Raw genomic sequence first — 22,646 nt, forward strand, 5'->3', positions numbered from 1 at the left:
AGAAATTAATGGTTAGAAGGTTTTCATGATATTTTCCAGGTCTCGTGCCAAATGCATGCCTCTTTTAAAATGCATGCCTCAGACTTGGAAACATGTATATAACAATTTAAAAGAAACAATCTCTGGCTCTTTAGTCTAACTTTTCATTTTTCTGTTAAGCTGGAATTTGGTGATTTCAAATGTGGCCTCCTTAATTGCTTTTTTCCCCCCTTTAGTTATTTCTATGATATCCCCCCTCACTACTAGGTCTTTGCACGTAGCTCTTTTCCTGAGTTGAAATGCATATTCAGGGGCAGGTGTGCTAGAAATGTCATCATAATCAGATGCAAAGGGACTTTAGACTCTTTAGAAATTAATTAAAAAGTCACTGGGAGGTAAGAATACAGTTTGTATTGAATTCCCCCTTTGAATTTGGAACGTGTAAAGTGTTAGTGGTCAGCCTGTTTTAAACTTTAGAAGGGTTAGGGGATGGGAGTGTGGGAGAAAAGAGAAAGAAAAACAAGAAACCACAAGAGTGAAAAGCCAATTTTTATTCTTGTGATTCATTATCTGCTATCACTGCTTCCTTTCTTCTCCACAGAATGATGGGTAGAAATTGATGAGACGTATTGTTGCAGTTATGTAGGATAGCTAAATCTAGAGATCTAGTGGAGAGCATGATGACTGTAGTTAATAATACTGTATTGAATACTGGAAATTTGCTGAGAGTAGATTTGACGTAGATTTGAGTAGATCACCACACACACACAAATGGTAGCTGTGTGAGGAGATATGTTAATTAGCCCGACTGTAGTAGTCATTTTACTATGTATATGTATATAATATCATGTTATACATCTTAAATATATACAATTTTTATTTAAAAAATAAAGATAGGTCTTTATCCTCAGGGAAATAAAAAAGACACGTTTATAAGACATTTCTGAGAATGCTACTTGTGGGAGAAGTTGAGAACAGTGTTATGATAGTGAATGGAGGTGCTTGCGTTACTGTAATGCATGTCAAACAGTGGCTAAAGACACATGCATCCAAGATGTTTTTGAGAATTCGGCTTGCATGAGAAATTGAGAACAGTGTGTTTTTTGCAGTGAATGCTTGTGATCATCACACTATAACGTAAATAAAGCAATATTTAAATAAAAAAAATTAATGAGGTACATATTTAATTTTTGAAACTTAATAAGCAATAGTTGATATAGGGTGTATACAAAGCTATTTGCAACATCACTTCTCTTAACAGGTGGGAGTATACCATGGAAGCCAGAGAATATGATGTAAAAATTGGACCAGTATAGAATATTACTGCCAGCTAATTCCAAGAATAGTTGTTCCATTCTGCTATTCTCCCCACTTTTGGGGGGGAATGGAGAATACAAATACGTTTATTTATTCTTAAGTGTAGCTGCTCATGCAAATGTCTGTCAGTAGCTTTAAGTACATCAGAATCGACTGTGCTATTAAAAATAATACGGTAATCCTTGAACATTTCCTGTGAGTAAGAGACTTTTTTTTTTTTTGAGGTGTAATTCACATGCCATAAAATTAACCCTTTTGAAGTGTACAATTCAGGTTAAAAAAAGAAAAAATAACATTTGCAGAGTTGTGCAACCATCACCACTATATAGTTCCCAAGCATTTCATCAACCCTAAAGAGACCCAGTACTCATCCTCCCTTTTTAAATAGAAATATTAGAGCCAAAGACATTGCTTTATAATTTATATTAGAAGTTAAAGGTACATGTTTGTTTTGAACTCTGTTTTGTAATGATAAGAGATGTCAAATATTATTCTTTTTTTATTGTCTTCAATATAAAGTGAGAGTTTTAGGACCAAGAGTGAATAATAGTAAGGAAACTATCAAGATACTAAAATGTAGTTTAATTTAGAGTTTGTCTGCTTTCCAGGAAGTGCTGTAAACTCACGGATATTGAAGTGCATGATTCCAGCAACTCTAATATCAGAAGATTCTGTGGTTAAGGCAGTCTCCTGGCTTTGTGTTGGCAAGTGTTATGGTAACACCAAGGTAATCTTTTTAAACGCTTTGATAAGTCCTTCAGAACCACTTAAGTGCTGACAAGGAAGAGCCACTTATGGAATAGTGGCACTGGCCTTTTGTGCAAAGCCCGTAGTTTTGGAACAATGTAGCCTGATGCAGAGACTATTCAAACAGAAATTTGTACTGAGAAATAAAATCTATTATCCTGCTTTGTGTTAAAGGCTTCTAAAACAGCCCTGAGGGGGGAATTAATTTCTTCTGTGCCAGGTATATTTCCCTAAAGATCAGCATTTTATCTCTCAATAGGTACTTTTTTATCGTTGGCTGGTTGCAATGTTTGACTTCATTGATCACAAGGAGAAAATTAACTTGCTGTATGGCTTCTTTTTTGCTTCATTGCAAGATGATGGACTGGTAGGTAAAAATGGGACGGCATCATGCGTGAATCAAATGGTGTGCGCTTGGATATTGACACACCATGTGCTTCAAAGTGCCACACAATGTGTTTTTCTTTCCTTACTGTAAAAGATGTCAAACATATAGAAAAGTATAAAGAATAACTTGAACACCCTTGCACCTGTCTCTCAGGTTAACAAATACAAAGTTTTTACTACATTTGCTTTATATCTTCTTTCAAGGAGATAAAATGTTTTAGATAGGATTAACTCCACCTTGGAGTTTCTTTCCTGATCTAGAGCAGTGGTTGCCATCTCTTCCATTTTAAACCACTTCCACAGGGTCCTTTGGGTCACTTATTCTACATTTTCTTGATTAATACTGCAAAATCCTCATCAGAATTAATGAGAAGGAAAGCATTGCTTTTCATGAGATCCCAATGGACTGCTTTTGATTCAATAGCATAGTTATTCCCATTGAAAACATTAATAACTAAGAAATCAATAACTGTTCACCTGGAAGACTTTAAAGGACCATCAGTACTTCGCAGACCATGTGAACCATTCACCTAATGGAGTTCCTCTTGCCTTTTGGGAAAGGGAATTCATCCATTGATTTCATTTTTTAAAATTGACATTTCCACTGTGTTTGTTGCATTTTACTAGGCACTGTAGAAGATTCAAAGTTTAGCAGAGAGTTTCCATGTTCCAGGCATTTGTAATCCAATTGGGGGGGGTTAGGGAAAACAGTTAGAATTGTTAAAGAGCGTAGATGATAATGTAGGATAATAATTGCTGTGATATTTCCAGGAAGGAAGAGAAAACTAGAGTGATTAGAAGAAGTATCATAAAGTATGTGGGCATTGAGCTGGCCTTGAAGGTTGATTAGTATTTGATAAAAGGAAATGATGTTTGACATGACACGACTATTTCAAGCAAAGTTGTGCGATGTGTAAATTATGTTTCAGGAGACCTTAACTAGACTGACTTGTTGGTGTCTGGTGGTGGTGGGTGGTAAGGGGGAGAAGGTAAGGATGGAAGAGTACAGCTGAGGAGCACACGTAGATGAGGTTCAGGATGCCAGGTGACATTCTAGAAGGATAGGAATTTGTAGCATTGGAGTTGAAGATTTCAGAAGGGATGGTTCACTTTACTGAAATGAAGTGAGGGAATGAAGGTTACTGGAATTGAAATTTTCTGTATCTTTATGGATTGTTTGTTGCTGCCCATCGATCAATTACTGAGAGAGATATATTGAAAATCTTCAACTATGAGGGCAAAATTGTCAGTTTTTCCTTAAAGTTCTGTCAATTTTCGCTATGTATATTTTGAGTCTATTATTAGGTATATGCACAATGACAGTTTTCATATTGTCCTGGTGAATCAAACCTTTTATCATGGAGTAACCATTTGTTGTTAGAAATGCTTTTTGTTTTAGTATATTTTGTCTGATACTTGACGTTGCTATTCTGCTTTATTTTGGCTAGTAGTTGCTTGGTATATTTTCATCTTCTGGTTTTTAAAAAAAAATTTTTGCCCTCCTGTCTTATATGCCTCTTTTAAATAGCATATAACTAGATTTTGTTTTCACATCCTGTTTGATGATTTTTTGTTTTGCTTTACTGGAGGATTAGTTTATTTACCTTTGTAGTGATTATTGTTATAACAAAAATAAATTCAAATAACTTATTTCAAGCTTTCGAAATGATCTCTTGATTTTTTTCCCTCTCTGGTTTTTCCCCTCTTCTTGTTTGGAAGTTAACATATTCTCTGTGTGTGTTCTTTTAGGTGCTGTTGTACCTATTTTAACATGCATATATAATGTAAAATGTAAAACAATTTCACTCTACTATTTTTCTTTTTGGAAAATACGGTAATTTTTCATAAAACATTTATGTTAGCATCTGATAGGTTTATTTTTAATGAATTAATAAACATCTAAAATTTTATCAATTTTCCTTTCTAATGTGGTTTTTCTTAAAGTTAAAAGGTAACCAGTATCTGTACCTCATCTTAAATGATACCAGGACCTTAGAATGTTTTAACTCTGGTCACATCACTCCCAGTTATATGCTATTGTTTGGTTTCAGTTCTAGCTCCTTCTTCTCCATCCTCCTCCACATACACGTGAAGGAGACATTATTATTGTTTTCACAGTTGATGTTTGTTTCGATTTGCCCACATATTTACTGATATCTTTGCTCATCATTTGTTTTTGCATCTCAGACCTCCAATCTGAGATAATTTTCCTTTGTCTAAAAGGATATTCTTTAGCATATTCTTTCAATGAGAATCTTTTGATGCTAAACTCTCTGTCTTTGTCTGGAAATGTCTTTACTATGCTCTTGTTCTTGAAAATTGGTTGTGCTATTTGTAGAACTCTAGGGTGACAGTTAAATTCTCTCAGGACATTGATGATATTATTCCACGGACTCCTTTCCATTGTCATTGAATCAGTCTAACTGTAATCTGTCATTTCTTTTTTCTCTGTTTTAAAAAACAGCTTTATTGAGATATAATTCACATACAATACAATCCACTCTCTTAAAGTACACAATTCACTGTTTTTTACTATGTTCACAGATACGTGCAACCATGAACATAGACAATTTTGGAACGTTTTCATCATCTCAAAAACCCTATGTGCTTTAGCTATCACCCCCCATCTTCCTCTTTAGAGGTTCCTAAATAACTCCTAATCTATTTTTTGTCTTTACCTCTGTTGGACATTTCATATGAATGGAATCATATAAGATGTGATCTTTTATTTTTTTTTATTTTTTTAAGATGTGATCTTTTATGACTAGCTTCTTTCACTTAACATATTTTCAAGTTTCATCCATGTAGCATGTATCAGTACTTCATTTTTTAACCTGTTTTGTCTATAAGATAAAATTTACCATTTTAAATATTTTTAAGTGTACAATTCATTGGCATTAATTATATTCACAATGCTGTATAATCACTACTATCTATTTCCCACACTTTTTTACTACCCTGAACAGAAACTCTACCTATTAAGCAATAACCCCTCATTCGTCCTTCCCCCAGCCTCTGGTAACCTCTAATCTACTTCCTGTCTATGAATTTGCCTATTCTAAGAATCTCTTATAAGTGGAATCATAGAATATTTGTCCTTTTGTGTCTGATTTCTTTCACTTAGTATAATGTCTTTAAGTTTCATCTGTGTCTTAGCATGTATCAGAACTTCATTTTTGTGGCTGAATAATACTGTATGTATATACCACATTTTGTTTATCCATTCATCTGTTGATGGATTCTTGGGTTGTTTCCACCTTTTGGCTAACATGAATAATGCTGCAATGAACATTGGTGTACAAGTATATGTTCAAGTCCCTGCTTTCAGTTCTTTTTGATATATACCTAGGAGTGGAATTTCTGTATATATGGTCATTCTATGTTTAGCATTTTGAGGAACCACCAAACTGTTTTCCACAGTGACTGTACCATTTTAGCTTCCCACCAGTAGTGTATGAGGGTTCCAATTTCATCACATCCTCACTGACACTTGTTATTTATCTGACTTTTTTATTATAGCCATCCTCTTGGGTATAAAGTGGTGTTTCATTGTGGTTTTGATTTGTATTTTTCTAGCGATTAGTGATATTGAACATTTTTTCTTGTGCTTATTGGCTAGTTGTATGTCTTTTTTGGAGAAGTGTCTATTCAGATCCTTTGCCCATTTTTTAATTGGGTTATTTGTCTTTTTATTATCAGGTCATAAGTGTTCTTTCTATATTATAGGTTCAAGTCCTTTATCGGATATATGAGTTGTCTGGGAGGTACAACTAAGCTGGAACCACTTTAAATTCTTCCCTTGAGGTTTTCTTGGTCGTAGCACTAGTGTAAATTCAAACTGCAGACCTATAGAGTGCCAGCTTGTGGTTATAAATTCTTGGGAGAGGCTTGTCCTGTGGTATACAAGAGGGGATGAATGATGATTAGTATGTGATTGACTCTCCCTTATCTTTGACATCTCTTTTAACCTTGTATTCGTTTTGTTCATCAACTGACCAAATTGCAATAAAATGAATTCTGTGTTTATGCATACTTTGTAAAGAATGGGAAATAATAAAGCATTCTTTCCTTTTTCTTGTAATAACTCATTAGACTCAGTTCTTCCAGGCAGGGACTGAGCCTTTTATGACCGAAGTATTTAGTAACACTATTCATGGCACACAAACTTCATAAGAGCAGGCCTTTTTGTCTGTTTTATTCACCACTCAATAAATATTTGTTTTATGAGTGAATAAATTAATAGGAACTACTCAAAAATGTTTGTCAAATCAGTTGCAATATACTTGAGTAGTTTTCATAATGCTGACTAGAGAGTTAATTGCTCAGCTTGACAGGAGGGAAGGGGCCTACTATTTTTCTTTTACTTTTTATTCTGTCTTTTAAAAAATATATTTTTTTTAATTTTATTAAATTTATTGGGGTGACAATTGTTAGTAAAATTACATAGATTTCAGGTGTACAATTCTGTATTACATCATCTATAAATCCCATTGTGTGTTCATCACCCAGAGTCAGTTCTCCTTCCATCACCATATATGAGAAACAGAAACTCATAGACACAGACAATGGTTTGGTGGTTAAAAAATATTTATTGACGTATAATATACATACAGAAAATTGCCTATATCATAAGTGATCAGCTCAATTAATTTTTATAAATGTAACAAATTTGTGCAGATATCACCCAAATCAATAAAAAGCCTAACTTTTAAAAAGCACACTTCAGAAAAGTCCTTTTCATATAATTTGGTGGGAGCCTCACTCTGTAGTGATTCAGATACAGTGGTTAACTGTTTGCTAGAATGACAATTGACTACCAAAATACAAATTTGTTTAATGAAAGTCTGCTTTTGTTACCTTCTCTTGTTGCATTACATAATTTATTTTTCAATTTCCTAACACCTAGAGCAGGTGTCGACAAGTTTTTTCTTGAAGGCCTAGGTAGTAAATTTTTAGGTTTGAGGGTCATACTGTCTCTGTCACAACTACTCATTGTGCTGGTGTAGTGAAAGCAGCTATAGACGATACATAGATGAATGAATGTGGCTGTGTGCCAGTGAAACTTGATTTACAACAACAGGTGAACCGGAGTTTGCTGACCCCTGATCTAGAATAAATCCTCAACAAGTGGATACCTAAAATGAAATGGTATACGGGAACCAATCATTCAGTAATTTAAGTAACACTTTGAGTGTGTGCTTTTTACCAAACTGAGGTCTAAATGGTTGATTAAATTATGGTATGTCCACTCACTGGAATATTAAAATCATTGAAAATGATCATTTTGAAAATGATCATTTTGAGACAATGCTTTTAAGTGGGAATTCAGGATAAAAGTTTTAAGTTTGTATCTTAATAAATAATGGACTATGCTAGAAGGGATACATTAATTTTTGTTAGATAGGATGTTTTTCTGTTTTTCAAACTGCAGTGTTTTTATAGTCTAAAAATATTTTTTAAAACAGCATAATGGGACGCCAGTTAAAACTATTTTTTATCACTACTATGTAGTATGAAAAAGAGAAGCTTTGTACAACTATTTTGTCCAATGATATCCTGAAGCCTTTTTACTTAATCATTATAAGATTGACATTTGAGGAAAATGTGTTGCTGCTCTGTTCAAGATATATTGTCACTTTTCTCTTTTTTTTAATCTTTTTATTTTAACAGTGCCCTTATGTCTGCCATTTCTTATATTTGCTTACCAAAAAAGAGAATGGTGAGTATTTTCATTCCAGTTATATTATATTCACTCTGTGGAATTAGCATGCATATTTGTCTTTATAAAGTTAACTATTAGCATTATTAGTTCTATGACAGGATTTTACGAGAATTGCTTTTTAGTATTTTTATCTAAAAGCATCAGCTTAACGTCTTAACTGAACAGCGTGTTTGTATTCTTGATGTGTTAGAAGAAGCTATATGGGCAACATGTATAGTACTTTTTTTTGTTTTTGTGTTGTTGTTTTTTTACCTTTGCTAGTCAAACCATTTCGTGTGAGAAAGCTCCTTGATCTTCAGGCCAAAATGGTGAGTACCAAAAAGACCCAAAACTGGCCATTGTCCTCTCTGATAGGTACTAAGCTAGGCTTTGGGGATATAAAATTGAATGAGTCATTATCTTCAAGGAACTTATTGAAGTTCTGGGGAGCTCAGTCAACAAAATAAAAAATCAGAATCAGACTGGGGTCAAAAGGAGTGGTGACACTTGAGAGAAATTTAAGGGATGAATAGGATTTAACTAGGCCAAGCAAGAAGAGCAGGGCACTCTTGACAGAGGGAACAGCATGAACAAAGGCAGGTAGATGTCAAACAGCAGAAACTTGCAGGAACTGGATTGTTACGGCTGGAAATAAGTGTCAGGGAGTAGTCAAAAATGACTACTTTATTTTCTTAAAATAAAGTGAGCAGTTTATTTTTTTGTTATTGATGTGATCTAGGAAAGCATTCGTTTTGGATACTTAAACTTCAGTATAGTCCCTGACAATCAGCTCTTGTCCTTACAGCTCTCTTGTATTGTTATTTCTACCATACCTGCCAGGTAACAGAAGTCTATGAAGCTTCGGGTATAAAACAATAGGAAGTTGTAGTGCGACCTACCCAAGGCACTCAAATTTAATGAAAGACACACATGCACATTCATGCTTCTCCAGTATGAGGCTTCCTGTTAGTACAGTTCAATGATTGTTCTTGTTTTGGTTTCTATGGGTACAATATCTTCTCTTAGTTCTCTGAGAAGCTCTCTCAAAAACTATATTAATGATAATGTTTTTGTCCAAATTGAATTTCATTTCACATTAATAGAAATTGTGAAGAAGATAAACATTTTTCCATGTTAACAGCAAAACATTTCAACAGAATAAGAAAATTCTTACCATAAATAAGCTCTTGGCTCATTTGTAGTAACTGAAACAACAAGGTATTGTTCAAGTTTAAGAAAATGATTTAGTACATGATTCTCTAAAAATTTTAAACCCAGATGTTAAATGTATGGCTTTATTATTAACATTCTATATAGTACATTACTAAATTCAATTATCAATGCCCGTTTATAAAGATGTATTCATAAAATTGTTTTGATTAGCTGGATTTTGGTGAGTTTGGACAAGTCCAACACTATCAAACCAAGAAGACATAGCGATGCTCACATGTAAGTGAACATATACAATGATAACAGCACACGTGAACCCATATATTGGATATGTGAATTTCAGGTACCTGCAAAGGCATATGTCCCCTCCATACCCATCCATGCCCCATAACTCCCAATCCATGGAGGAAGCAAAACACAGAAGTTGTCTTTCTCATGGCCAGCATGAATGGTGGGAAGTGGAGCAAGCATGTTATTTTATAATCACCAGACCCTGTTGAGAGCAACGTTTGCAACAGGAAGGGGCAGTTAGGTCTCACCTTAAGGGTTGATGAGGATGGTTTCTGGGATTCTCCCCTTGCCAGCATGAGCCTGTGTGCTTTAGGCTGTGGTTTGGTTTTTCTGTTCCCAGCTTTGTCTCTGTTTCCTCAGAGTGCATTTCTTTAGTTTGGTCTTTCATGGTAGAGGCTTTTATCTAAAGCCTGGTGGTAAACCTTGTCTGTCTATATTTAGTAGTGAAACATTAAAATGGTGATTGAAAACTTGTGTACGTGAGCAGGACTTGTTTATTGTAGGAACTTCACGTTTTAATTGGGGAGCCCCCCAGATGAGTGTGTCACTTTTCCCGAAGAGAGGAATTCTGTCTCCTGCCTCGGGGTTGTATTAGTCAGGCTTCTCCAGAGAAACAGAACCAATAGCATGTGTGTGTATACAGAGGGTACCAAAAAATGTATACACATTTTCAGAAAGGAAAACTATTAAAATTATAATAATATATACTGATAACAAAAGATGAATACAAGTCACATTTGACTTCTGCAATTACCAGAGGTGCTCAAAGTGGTTACCATCAGCATCCAGACACTTCTGATTACAGCAAACGACTGCTTGAGCAATGTTGGCCTGTGGGGACAGAGCCAGGAGTGCAGTTTCCAGGCTCTTGGCCTCATGTGGAAAGGTGCTGGCTCGGGTAGTAAATGGCCATCAACTGTGATTGGATGGCCATCAGCTGTGGCTAGTTGGCCGTCAGCTGTAACCAGTGAGCCATTGGCCACTAATATAACTGCTGTGGCTACGCTAGTAGAAAAAGGGGGATAGCAAGAAGATGGTGGTTGAGCTGGCAAGCGCGGATTGCAGTTAGCACGGCGGAGTGCGGGTTACAGATTGCAGAGAAGTGGACAGCAGGTTGCAGACAGTGTGGCTCCTGCTTCCTGTGTCTCCAACCCAGCCACCAGCAAGACTATAGTGGTGTGACTCCCCTACCTATGGCCCCGTGAGTGTTCCTTTTTGGCCTCACGATATCCTGCATTCTTATCTGGGGAGCGGGAGCAGAGACCCTGTGTGACATCCCGCACGACATGGCCAAAGTGTCCACTTGTATACATTTTTTGGCACCCCCGTACATAGGAAGAGATTTATTATAAGGAATGGGCTCACGTGATTATGGAGGCTAGCAAATCTAAACTGCAGGGTGGGCCAGCAGACTGGAGACCTAGGAGATCTGATTTTCCAGTTTGAGTACGAAGGAATTCTGCTGTAGAACCAGGAAGGGCCGGTGTTGCAGATGAAGTCTGAAGGCATTCTGCTGAAGAATTCTCTCTTGATTGGGGGAGGCTGGTCTTTTTGTCTGTATTGACCTTCAACTTGAATGAGTACAGGCCCACCCACATTATGGAAGGCAATCTGCTTTACTCAAAGCCCACTTATTTAAATGTAAATCATTCAAAACATCTTCACAGAAAAACCCAGAGTAATGTTTATTACTCTGAATATTTGGGCACCCCGTGGCTCAGCCAAGTTGACACATACAGTGAACCATCATAGGGGTAGGAACCTGGCTATTAGCACTCTGGAAGCTTAGTAGAAAGGGGTGCAGAGAGGTCCTGGTATCCTCCCTCAGCTGTGCCTGCTGTCTGAGTCCAGCTTCATCTGCAGAGTCAAACGCTGATATTCGCCTATAAGTGTAGTGAAGGAATTTGGGGTTCTAACTGCTTCTTACATAGGTTTTTCAAGCAATCCTCCTGTTTTCTGCCCCTCTTGCACCTCCATTTTTCAGAGGTATCTAGTCCTACAAATTCTTGAGCTTTTCTGGGAGTTCTCAAGCATGAATCTGCCGCTTTTGAGGCTTTTTCTGTTGCTGCCTTAGGTTTCGTTTTCTCTGTTCTGCTAAGTTGGTTACTATTTGTCCATCTTCATTCTAGGTTCCAAAATCTTGTGGAGAATTCTCATTTGCTGTTGTCTCCTCTCTTGTTCTTTTTGAACTTGTGCTTTATGTCTTTTTCATTCCTTTACTTTATAGTGAGACTTTGGGAAGACTCAGAGTTAAACACATACATTCAGTATGTCATGTTTAACTAAAAGTGTCCTTTTTAAAAGAGTGTTGACTTTTTTTAACAACAAAGATAGGTTAGTTAAGCAGACAATAAGTTCTAAAGATCTCTCCACTCCTAAATACCTGCCCTATCAAAAAACATCTCAACTCAAAGCAAGCACTCTGATAGTAATTGATGTAAGTACAGAGATCAGAAGATATTTTGGCATAGAAAAACTGGGTCCTTTTGGTTTTGTTATAATAAATTTAATTTCAAGAAGCTGCTATAAAATAGGGATACTCTATTACTAAGCCCCATTTTCTGCCTTCCTTATTTTGTACAGTATTTGATTCAACAAAATTGTAATATAATGAAACAATTTGGTTACTTCCTTGGGATAGTGGTATGTTTTCTCTGCATAGCCAGATATATCAAACACAGGTATACAGCACTAATGACTTCTGTCATTGTAAAAATAATGTTTTTCTTAAGACTTGTTTCAGTTATAGCAAGCAGTTTGATTAGTGCTTACCTATTGTTAGATTTTCTAGTTGATTTTTCAGGAATTATAATAATATATCAGTGTTTTCCTTGTTCTGTTTTCTTAGCTTCCCTTTTTGTCTTCCCACCTTTTTGTCTAAATCAAGAATGAGTAAACTTTGAGTCCTGAATATGCTACCAGTGAGAGTAAGCCATGCTAGCACGTATGACTGGTGAGCCTAAGGCATGGGCGGTGAAGAGAGAAAATATAAGGAAGAGGTAAAATAGGGGAATAGGTCATGAAGGAGAAGACAAGTTGGCAAGGGTTGTTTTATAATAGTTGATTTTAATGTCTGGTTACTCATTCCTTGATTTTTTTTTCATAGCATCTTCCTATAACTGTATCACATTGTAAAATTGGGGTCTGAATATATGTTTAATCTGTTTATTTTATTGTTCCTTTATTTTATTATTGACCATAGAATTGAACATTGAAAACTCTTTATTTCAGGGAAAGCAGCCTCATCTCCAGGCTTTGTTGTCGCTGTATAAGTTCTTTGTTCCTACATTGATTTCTGTATCTTTGCCTGTAAAGAAGAAGGTAAGGGATTAAGGACCAATGAGTCATACTGAGATTGAAATATGTTATTTTTGATTAAGTTAATTTACAGAGTTAGACTAAATGTTTATGGCATACTGTTGTTGTTGTTTTTTTTAATTTTATTAAATTTATTGGGGTGACAATTGTTAGTAAAATTACATAGATTTCAGGTGTACAATTCTGTATTACATCATCTATAAATCCCATTGTGTGTTCATCACCCAGAGTCAGTTCTCCTTCCATCACCATATATTCGATCCCCCTTACCCTCATCACCCACCCTCCACCCCCCGCCCCCCTTACCCTGTGGCAACCACTAAACTATTGTCTGTGTCTATGAGTTTCTGTTTCCCATTTGTTTGTCTTGTTCTTTTGTTGTTTTTGGTTTATATACCACATGGCATACTGTTTTAAGACCTAGTATTCTGGCATTGTTTCTGGGAATTTTTTTTTTGGGGGGGCGGGATTGACACTTTGTTTGATTCTGTTTGTTGTGTTTAATAGATTCCTGATCAGTAAAAAAAAAAAAATCTTTAAATTGATTTGCATGCCAGCAAAATAGTTCATAATATACTCTCAATTAATAAAGAATTTTAGATTTTATTTTGCTTCAACTTATGGGTACCTACTCTCATGTACTTTACATCCAAATTTATAGATCTATTTTAAGAATTCAGAGAATCTGTGGAAGACAGCTCTAATTGCTGTGAGGCAAAGGAATCAGGGACCTTCTCCAGAACCTCTGAAGCTCATGTTAGGTCCAGCTAATGTCCGTCATAGAAAAAGAGTAAGTATCTTTAAATGACTTGGGATGCCTTCTTTTATTAAATCCAAATGATAACTATTCAGATTCTTAAATACATTTTTATTACCCAGGATTCTATACAAACTACATTGAGAGGCCATTCATTGAACCACTTTAACAACTGCCTTTTATGGCTTGTAGTCTGTTTAGTCTATTGATAGATTGTTTTATTGTCTTTCTTGTTTAGAAATGGAATGCTCACTCACTTATACCAGTGCTAAATTCCAGTAGCCACCGTAAAGAATATGGAGAAAAAGGAATGAGTCTTTCTGATTATCTCGGTAGCAATAGATCATTTCCAGTAGAACAGCTTAGAAGCTTCCCTCAACTCTTACAGAATATTCATTGCTTAGAGGTATGTGACTGGACCATGTGCTGATTTGCACTTTCCATTTGTTCTTCATGGTCTTTCTTTTTGTTATATATTTCCTATCTGATGAGTTACTTGTTGCTCTGACCTACTTTTTATATATTTACAGTTGATCAATTGTTCTGTCTTTGCAGCTGCCTTCTCAGATGGGCGCAGTGCTGAACAATTCTCTGCTGCTTCATTATATTAACTGTGTCAAAGATAAATCGATCTTACTGAGGCTCTATCATTGGTTGAGTCAGATATTACAAGAAGGTAAAAATGGATACTTAAAAGTTGGATGAATGAGGAAGGAAGAATATAGTTTACAGATGAGTTTCTTTCATAAGGGTGCCAAACTAGACAGGAGGAGCCTTCATATGCTGTAATTATTTCTCAGATAATCATATATTCAGAACCTGAATGCTTCCATTGTTGTGATTTTAAGGGCAGTAAGAAAGGAGGGGTGTTGTTAAGGAGATATTGCCAGATGGCACCAAAATGCATTGGGTGCGTCCACTTTGATGACCATCAAAATCCAAGGCCTCTTTATCTTTGTATGTCCAGAAACTTGCCATTAAGCCCCAGAATCTATAGATTGATGCTAACCAAACTCAGAGGAGACTATGGTATAAGCCAGAATGTCACCTTATTATTTTATAATAGAAGTAATTCTGGTGACCAAAATGTTCATGTCTGCCAACTCGAATATCTCCTCTTTTAGACCATTCAGTATATATAGGAGTCAAATTAATCATTAGAAGATTTCCTGATTATAGAATTGAAGGAAAGGGCAACGAGGGAGTTTTTCATCCAGGGCGTAGTAAATTCTGATCATTTCATTCCTCCAAGGAGGTCGATTTCTCTAGAGATATAGTATTTTGTTCACCACATTGTTTCTTTCCTAAATAAGCAACTCCTGACTCTTCAAGTGCTTAAAAGTTGGTTTTAGTCGGTTCCAGGTTAACTCTCCTTTTTCTACTCGGAGTCTTTCTTTGGGTAGGATATGATCCAGTTTATTCTATTTCCACTTATTAAAGTCCTATCACTGTTAGATTACCTCCATCTCACCCTAATTGAAATTCGGGGCATTTGCAAACTTTAAATTCATACATTCATAGTCTCCTGGATTACTGTATGACATAAAGCTAATCGCATTCATTGTACGTGAATTTTAGCAGTTATTTTTTCACTATAAACTTTCCCCCTGCATTACCAAGTTCTTGAGAACTTCTCACTATCACCTCCACATACCTGTTTCAATCTACAGTGCCAGTTGGCTAGGGTGTATGAGACTGATTGCTTGTTTATATTTGTCATTTATTTGTCACTATAGTTATGGTAATCATGTTTTATGTTGTTTTTATTGTTGTGCAACTGGATACTTATGTTTAATATTTCTGCTCCAGAATGTATTTGGTACAAGGTCAATAATTATCAACAAGGAAAAGAATTTACCAACTTCCTGGACACTATCATCAGGGCACAGTGCTTCTTACAAGTAAGGTTCCACTTACTCAAATTTATTTAAACATCCACTGAAAACCTTTTCTTTAGTGCTCCACAGCTTTGAAAAACAATATTTGCTCAATTCAAAACTCATTGTAAATAGAGCCAAGTTGATGTTTGTCTTTGTATTGTTGGATTTGAAGAAAGAATTTTTTAAATTATGCAAATAAGAGAGAATGGCCTATAAGTTTAGAGAACAAACTGAAGATGTAATTGAATGTATTCAATTAATTGAATTACCCACTAAGATAAATCTCATAGAGTCACTACCTGTGTTCTTAAAATCAACAGACACTTTTTTGGATGTTGAATATGTTCTGGCCAATTATTTGGCATGGATAACCCTGAGTTGTACTTTAAACTACATCTCAGGTATCAGCACCATCAAGAAGCCTTTACTCAACACCCTAGTATGGGTTAGATGTTTGTTCTCTGTGCTCCCTTAGCTCTCTGTGGTTACCTGTATCATGGAACTTTCAGCATGTTTCTCTACACATTATGAGCTCCCAGTGGGTGGGAACCGTGTCTAAATTTTGTTTGTTTACAGATGTTCAGCTTGGCACCTGGTACAAAAGAGATGCTCAAAAAATGTTTGTTGAGTAAATAAATGTTAAGGATTTGGCCTGAAACCATTGAATTGGAAGTTGGGTGTGGATGATACTGGTGAGGGTAAAGAGATGAATTTAGGTTGACTTTTTAGGTTTCCCGCTTGGGAGGATGATAATGGCATTCAATGAGAAAGGGATTGGCTATAGGAGGAGCAGGCTTTGAAGGAAAGATAAATTTGATTTAAAAGATGCCTGTTGGGCTCCTAAGAGGTCATATTCAGTAGACAGATAAGGAGTCTGGAGCTCAGTAATGAGAACTGGGCTAGCGATACAGATTTAGAGCTACTCATGATATAGGTGGTGGTTTTAGCTATGCGATGGATGAGATTGCACAGAGAATTCATATTATGAAAAGGTCTGGAGTAGAGTCCTTGTGTGCACCACTCTTTAGGGCCCTGGGTGACACAGGAAAAAAGGAAAGCCCTGGATCCTTACTTTGGTGGAAACGTAAATAGCCTAGACACTCAGGCCTCTCCATATGGAGCTGTCCAGAGTTTGGATTTGGTTTGTGGCCTCTACTGAAATTCCAGCCTTATTATGTACAACATTGTATACATTTATTGACTGTTCAAGTGACTGCATGTACCCCAAAATCATACAATTTTATTTACATTTAAAAATATTCAGTAACTTTTTACCTTCTTTCCAGTTGATGATGTTTGAAAACATAGTGTTTGAAAACTATGTTGATAAAGATGGTAATATATCCAAATATTAATCATCTGATCCTTTTTATGAGGAAGTCTGGCACCTAACCCAAGACTTTTAATTATATTAATGGCAAAATTAGTCTAAGAGTAAAACAACTATAGCACCGAATAAACTGGTTGTTTAGAGAGCAGTTAAGACTGAAGAGCTCCAGATAAGATTTTACTATTGACTTGTGTTACAGGAGGGATTTTGTTCCTGTGAAACATTCCTATATAAGAGCCTTCCTCTCTGGGATGGCTTCTGTTGTCGGTCACAGTTCCTTCAACTTGTGAGCTGGGTTCCTTTTAGTAGCTTCTCTGGTATGTATCATGAAAATTTGGTGTGATACGTAATTCAATGTAATATTAATTAAAAGGATTTTGAATACTCTTTTTTTTTTAATTCCTAGAGATGAAACCAGTTATTTTTGACCATCTAGCACAGCTCTTCTTCACATCAACCATTTATTTCAAGGTAAAAAAAAAGCTATCTTGCTTAGATTCAGTAGGAAATATTATTCTATGGCCAGTGGTACATAATTCCAAACCTACATTACAGCAGTGGTTTTCTAACAGGATTCTCTTGGACCTGGACTTGAGGTGCTGCATCCATGAAATCAAAGTTAATGCATAGGGTTTTCTGTTTCTAAGGTTTTTGTTGCATACAGTTTTCCTAAACTGTTTCCACTTTTAGCAGATGATAAAGTGCAATAGATAACACATGAGTATTGTTAGGTTGGTGCAAAACTAATTGCGGTTTTTGCAATTTTTAACGTTTTAAACCGCAATTACTTTTGCACCAACCTAATAATAAAAGCAAACTGAGAAATTCTTAAGCATACTTGGTTTGACTGCTATGGTTGATATTTTTGTAGATACACTTATTCATCTCACCAGTATTTATTGATTACCCACTGTGTGCTAGACGGCTTTTTGACACTGGGGATACATACAAAGCAAACAAAACTGCCTGTGACACTCATACTATATATTTGTAATATAGTCATTTTCTGCTAATATAATTGTTCCAACTTTAAAAATTATGTTTCTGTTTTGGGGCATTCTCCAAAAAGACCACTGTGGCTTCCAGGAGTTTCACCTGACTGAATTTGAGAGCCACTTTCTTATAGAATGCTTATTCCTATTCCAAAAGAGTGACAATATAAATGATGTTTCTTTTATAATTTTTTCACCTTAAATCATGTACTGTTGGCCACATTTACAGGAAAAATATGTTTTTCTGGTGTTTGTCATAATCAAAGGGCATTTTATTAATTACCTATCACATTAACTTGGATTTGAGGTTTATTTATATTATTAGTCTAGTAACTTATTTCTAGACCAGTATCATTCATATCATTCATGTGACAACACACACCACTTCTTTCAGCTAATACATTTTCAGTAGCTTCATTTTACAGTTTTTTGTAATTCTCTTCTGATCTTCTAATTCAGGTATTCTTTATTTCTTTTCTTATTCCACCAATCTACAGAGCTATTTATCTGCAAATATTAATTGAACCATATGAAATTACCATTTTTGTAGATCAGGGATGTTTGACAACTGGCAGTTTCATATGGCCCAGCCTAATAAGTAAATATACATTTATATACACATTCATATATTCATATTTGAGTGGGGGTTGTGAGGAGAGGAAAAGATGGAGGAAGAGAAACACAGTGAACCAAGGACAGAACTCAGGGGAATGAATATTCACTATTTAGTTTTCAAATGAAAAGGAGAGTCTATAAAAGAATCTTTTCAAGAAGTATGAAAGTGTAGTGTTAGTAACCAATGTTACCCCAATACATTTAATTTTTTCAAAGTATGAAAAGAACCAGGAGAACAATAGTGCCAAGGAAACAGAGAATGCAGGATATCAAGGAGTGAGGGAATAATATCACCATATATCGCAGGAAGGTCCAGAATGATAAGGACCAAAACAGTTTTTGGAATTGATAATACAGAGGTTTTAGCTACCTTTGTGAACAGTTTCAGTGGAATGTGGGGGTAGAAGCCAGACTGTGGAAGTTGAGTCAATGGGAAATGAAGACAAGACAGTGAGTATGGACTGTTTTGAAAAGTTTGGCTAAAAAAGAAGAGATAGAGAGATAGCTAAAGTGGGACTTTGAATCAAGGGACAGTTCTGGGGATTTTTTGGTTTGGGGTTTTTTTTTGTGTCCAAAATGAGAGAAACCTGAGTATGTTTATAGATAGAATAGAAAGAGCCAGCTGAGAAGAGGGAGAGGTTGAAAATGGAAAAAGGATGGGGGATAATTGATGGTGGAGAAAGAAACATGAAGGCACTGGTTTAAGACTAGGTAGATGAATTTGCTTGAATGGATGTTGAGGGATTGGGCAGGTGCCACTTATTCTCTAAGACTGGGGACAGGAACATATAGATAGGTGGATATGTATATTTATACAGTTGGAAGAAAGAGCAAGAAATTGAAATACTCTGTGCCTAAAAATGTTATATTCCTAAAAATAGGAAGTGTTTTGTAGAGGATAGAATTGCATAGGGGATTTGGGGGATATTACATGTATAGCACAGCCACTGAGAAAAACAGGAGACAGAGCTGATTAAAGATAAGTAAAAGGATTGTTGGGCTTCATTAATGGCCCATATGAAGTTGGAGCTCATAAATTTGGAGTGGTGCCTATCTGTTTAGTTTTGTTTTTCTTCAGCTCAGATGTAGGAGCCGAGAGAGTTATGAGATTGAATCATACAGGGTTTCGCAGGTTGAATGTAGTGCAAAGGAGTTGTGAATGATTAACAGTGTGGTCTAGTCTAGATACGGAGGTAAGGCCAGGAGAAGGCTGAAAAGACTGCAAATTGGCATTAAAAATGAAGGAATCAAGGGGTTGAATATCTCTAAAGTTGGAAGAACAAGAATAACTAGTTGGAGTTGGGTGTCTGAGAAAGCTGGAAGAATAGGAAGTCATAACAAGAAAGGATAATAGATTTTGATGGTGGGTCAGTTCAGGTGATGACAAAGTTTAGTGTGGCTATGGGAGTGCGTAACTAAGGTAGAGTGAAGGTGAAGGTTATTTGATTTGGGATCAAGGAACTGTGAGGCTGAAATATTGGGTAGATCATCTTCATGGACACTGGCATAACTCAGGTGCTGATGGCAGGACATGAGGCACAGAGTGCTAAGGTTCTCAGTGAATGTACATGAGTGTCAAGGAAGTAGACAGCAGAGATATGGAAAGGTAAGTAAAAGGTAGTGTAATTGAATAGTGTCAACATCAAAGGAGAAAGGGTTTCTACATAAGGAAGGAGGAGGAATAGTTTGGGAATAGTGTTGAAGAATAGATAGCTTTTGTGTTATGTTCAATAAACCAAAAGATTGTCAAATTCATGAATAAAACTGAGTGCAATCTAAACCGGGAGTCTTTGATCTTAGCCTAGCAAATTCAGCTGATATTACTGCTAATGAGCTTCTGTAGCTCACAAAATATTTGTAAATATTCTTCTAAAAAAGGCAGTGTTTCTGTGGCACTTGATTAAATAGAAAGTTCATTGATTTCTTTATAATACCTTTTTATAGCTGACTCCCTTCCTAAAGGGAGATTCATCTCTGATTTGATATTTCCGTCTCAAAGAAGGGGCTTATATTCTGTTCTCATCTGAGCAGTGGGGAGCCAGGACAGTGTCCAGGTATTGAAGTGGGATGTGGAAATGTATTCACAGGAAACAGTGCCCTAGCTGAGTGGCAAGGCAGAGCACTGATATGATGAGAGTGAGAAGACAGAAAAAGCAGACTTTGAAGAATATGAAAGTGTTGGTTTAGATTACCATGGAATAGAGGTTCTGGAAACTGCAGTTGAAAGATTTGGGAAGGATGGGCTCAATGAAAGGGGGAAAGAAGCACAGAGAAGTATAGGGTACAAGAAAATACTCAACTAAAGCAGCTTTCTTTTACACCTGAATGTGAGGTGTCAATTTCTTGTCTAGATAAGAAACATAAATGCCCAAACCTGTAGAGAATTTTTTATAAGAGTTTGAGCCAAACTGATGACCTGCTGGGAAGTAAGATCTCAAATGCTCTGGAGAATGACAGTTTTGCAGTTTATTTTATACATATGGGATTAAGGAAAGTTACATGAATGTGAGAGAAAGCGAGATCCAGCATAGTTAAGATTATATGATCCCTTGAGGGGTCTGGAAAAGAGGATTACTCTGGCATTTCAAAGGTGTGTTAACCCAGATGCATGAGAACAATGGTCAGGGCCGGCTTAAAAATCTTAGGATTGCTTTGACTATTCGGGGTCTTTTGTGGTTCCATACAAATCTGATGACTTTTTGTTCTATTTCTTTAAAAACTGCCATTGGGATTTTGATGGGGATTGCATTAAATCTGTATATTGCTTTGGGTAATATGGCCATTTTAACTATGTTGATTCTTCTAACCCATGAACATGGAATGTCTTTCCATTTTTTTGTGTCTTCTTCAGTTTCTTTTAAAAATTTTTTACACTTTTCAGTATCCTTGGTTAAGTTTATTCCTAGGTACTTAATTCTTTCTGTTGAAAACTAAGAAAAAAGAACAGTGCTGGAGGTATCATACTCCCTGACTTTAGCTTGTACTACAGGGCAACAATAATCAAAACAGCATGTTATTGGCGAGAAACAGACACATACACCAATGGAATAGAATTGAGAACCCAGAAATAAAACCACGTAAATATGGACAGATAATTTTTAGCAAAGAAACCAAAAACATACAATGGAGAAAAGACAGCCTCTTCAATAAATGGTGCTGGGCGAATTGGAAAGCCACATGCAAAAGAATGAAACTGGACTGCTGTCTGTCACCATGTACCAAACGTAATTCAGAATGGATCAAAGACCTAAACACAAGACCTGAAACAATAAACTGCATAGAAGAAAACATAGGTACTAAACTTATGGACCTTGGGTTCAAAGAGCATTTTATGAATTTGACTCCAAAGACAAGGGAAGTAAAAGCTAAAATAAATCAATGGGACTATATCAAACTAAAAATCTTCTGCTCCGCAAAAGAAACCATCAACAAAATAGAGGCAGCCAACCGAATGGGAGATTTTCTCCAACAATGCCTCCGATAAGGGGCTAATATCCAAAATATAGAAGGAGCTCATACAACTCAACAACAAAAAAACAAACAATCCAATGAAAATATGGGCAGAGGACTTATTTCACTTAGCATAATGTCTCTAGGTCCATCCATATTGTTCGAAATGGTAAGATTTCAGTCTTCTTTATGGCTGCTTAATACTCCATTGTATAAATGTACCACAGTTTCTTAATCCAGTCGTCTACCGATGGGCATTTCGGTTGTTTCCATGTCTTGGCTATTGTGTATAGTGCTGCAATAAACATAGGGGTGCATACATTTTTTTGAATTAAAGAGTTTTGGATTTCTCCGGATAGATACCTAGGAGTGGAATTGCTGGGTCATAAGGTAGTTCCATTTTCAGATTTTTGAGATCCCTCCATACTGTTTTCCATAGTGGCTACACCAATCTGCATTCCCACCAACAGTGCACAAGGGTTCCCTTTTCTCCACATCCTCAACAGCACTTGTTGTTTGTTGATTTATTGATGATAGCCATTTTGACTGGGGTGAGGTAGTATCTCATTGTGGTTTTTATTTGCATTTCTCTAATGATTAGTGACAGAGAAAGACAAATACCATATGATCTCATTTATATGTGGAATCTAAAGAAAAGAGTAAACTAATGAACTAATCAGAAACAGTCTCAGAGACAGAGGAAAAACTGAGG

At 36.1% G+C, this 22,646-nt stretch overlaps 1 protein-coding gene across 3 annotated transcripts in view; it reads left to right on the forward strand.

The window, feature by feature from the left end:
• CENPI (centromere protein I) overlaps positions 1-22,646 on the forward strand; it is a 54,824-nt gene that overhangs the window by 4,249 nt on the left and 27,929 nt on the right. For all 3 annotated transcript variants that reach the window (XM_019716681.3, XM_088795295.1, XM_088795296.1), the window contains exons 4-14: positions 1,905-2,023; positions 2,303-2,410; positions 8,101-8,149; positions 8,414-8,460; positions 12,824-12,913; positions 13,572-13,700; positions 13,906-14,073; positions 14,223-14,343; positions 15,477-15,568; positions 17,077-17,194; positions 17,284-17,348. In XM_019716681.3, the coding sequence (XP_019572240.3) occupies positions 1,905-2,023; positions 2,303-2,410; positions 8,101-8,149; positions 8,414-8,460; positions 12,824-12,913; positions 13,572-13,700; positions 13,906-14,073; positions 14,223-14,343; positions 15,477-15,568; positions 17,077-17,194; positions 17,284-17,348 (1,106 nt within the window). The remainder of the gene's footprint in view (positions 1-1,904; positions 2,024-2,302; positions 2,411-8,100; positions 8,150-8,413; positions 8,461-12,823; positions 12,914-13,571; positions 13,701-13,905; positions 14,074-14,222; positions 14,344-15,476; positions 15,569-17,076; positions 17,195-17,283; positions 17,349-22,646) is intronic.

This window comes from Rhinolophus sinicus, chromosome 18 (assembly GCF_057876585.1).
Source record: "Rhinolophus sinicus isolate RSI-liver-muscle chromosome 18, RSI-T2T, whole genome shotgun sequence".
In the NCBI taxonomy this organism is placed as follows: Eukaryota; Metazoa; Chordata; class Mammalia; order Chiroptera; family Rhinolophidae; genus Rhinolophus; species Rhinolophus sinicus.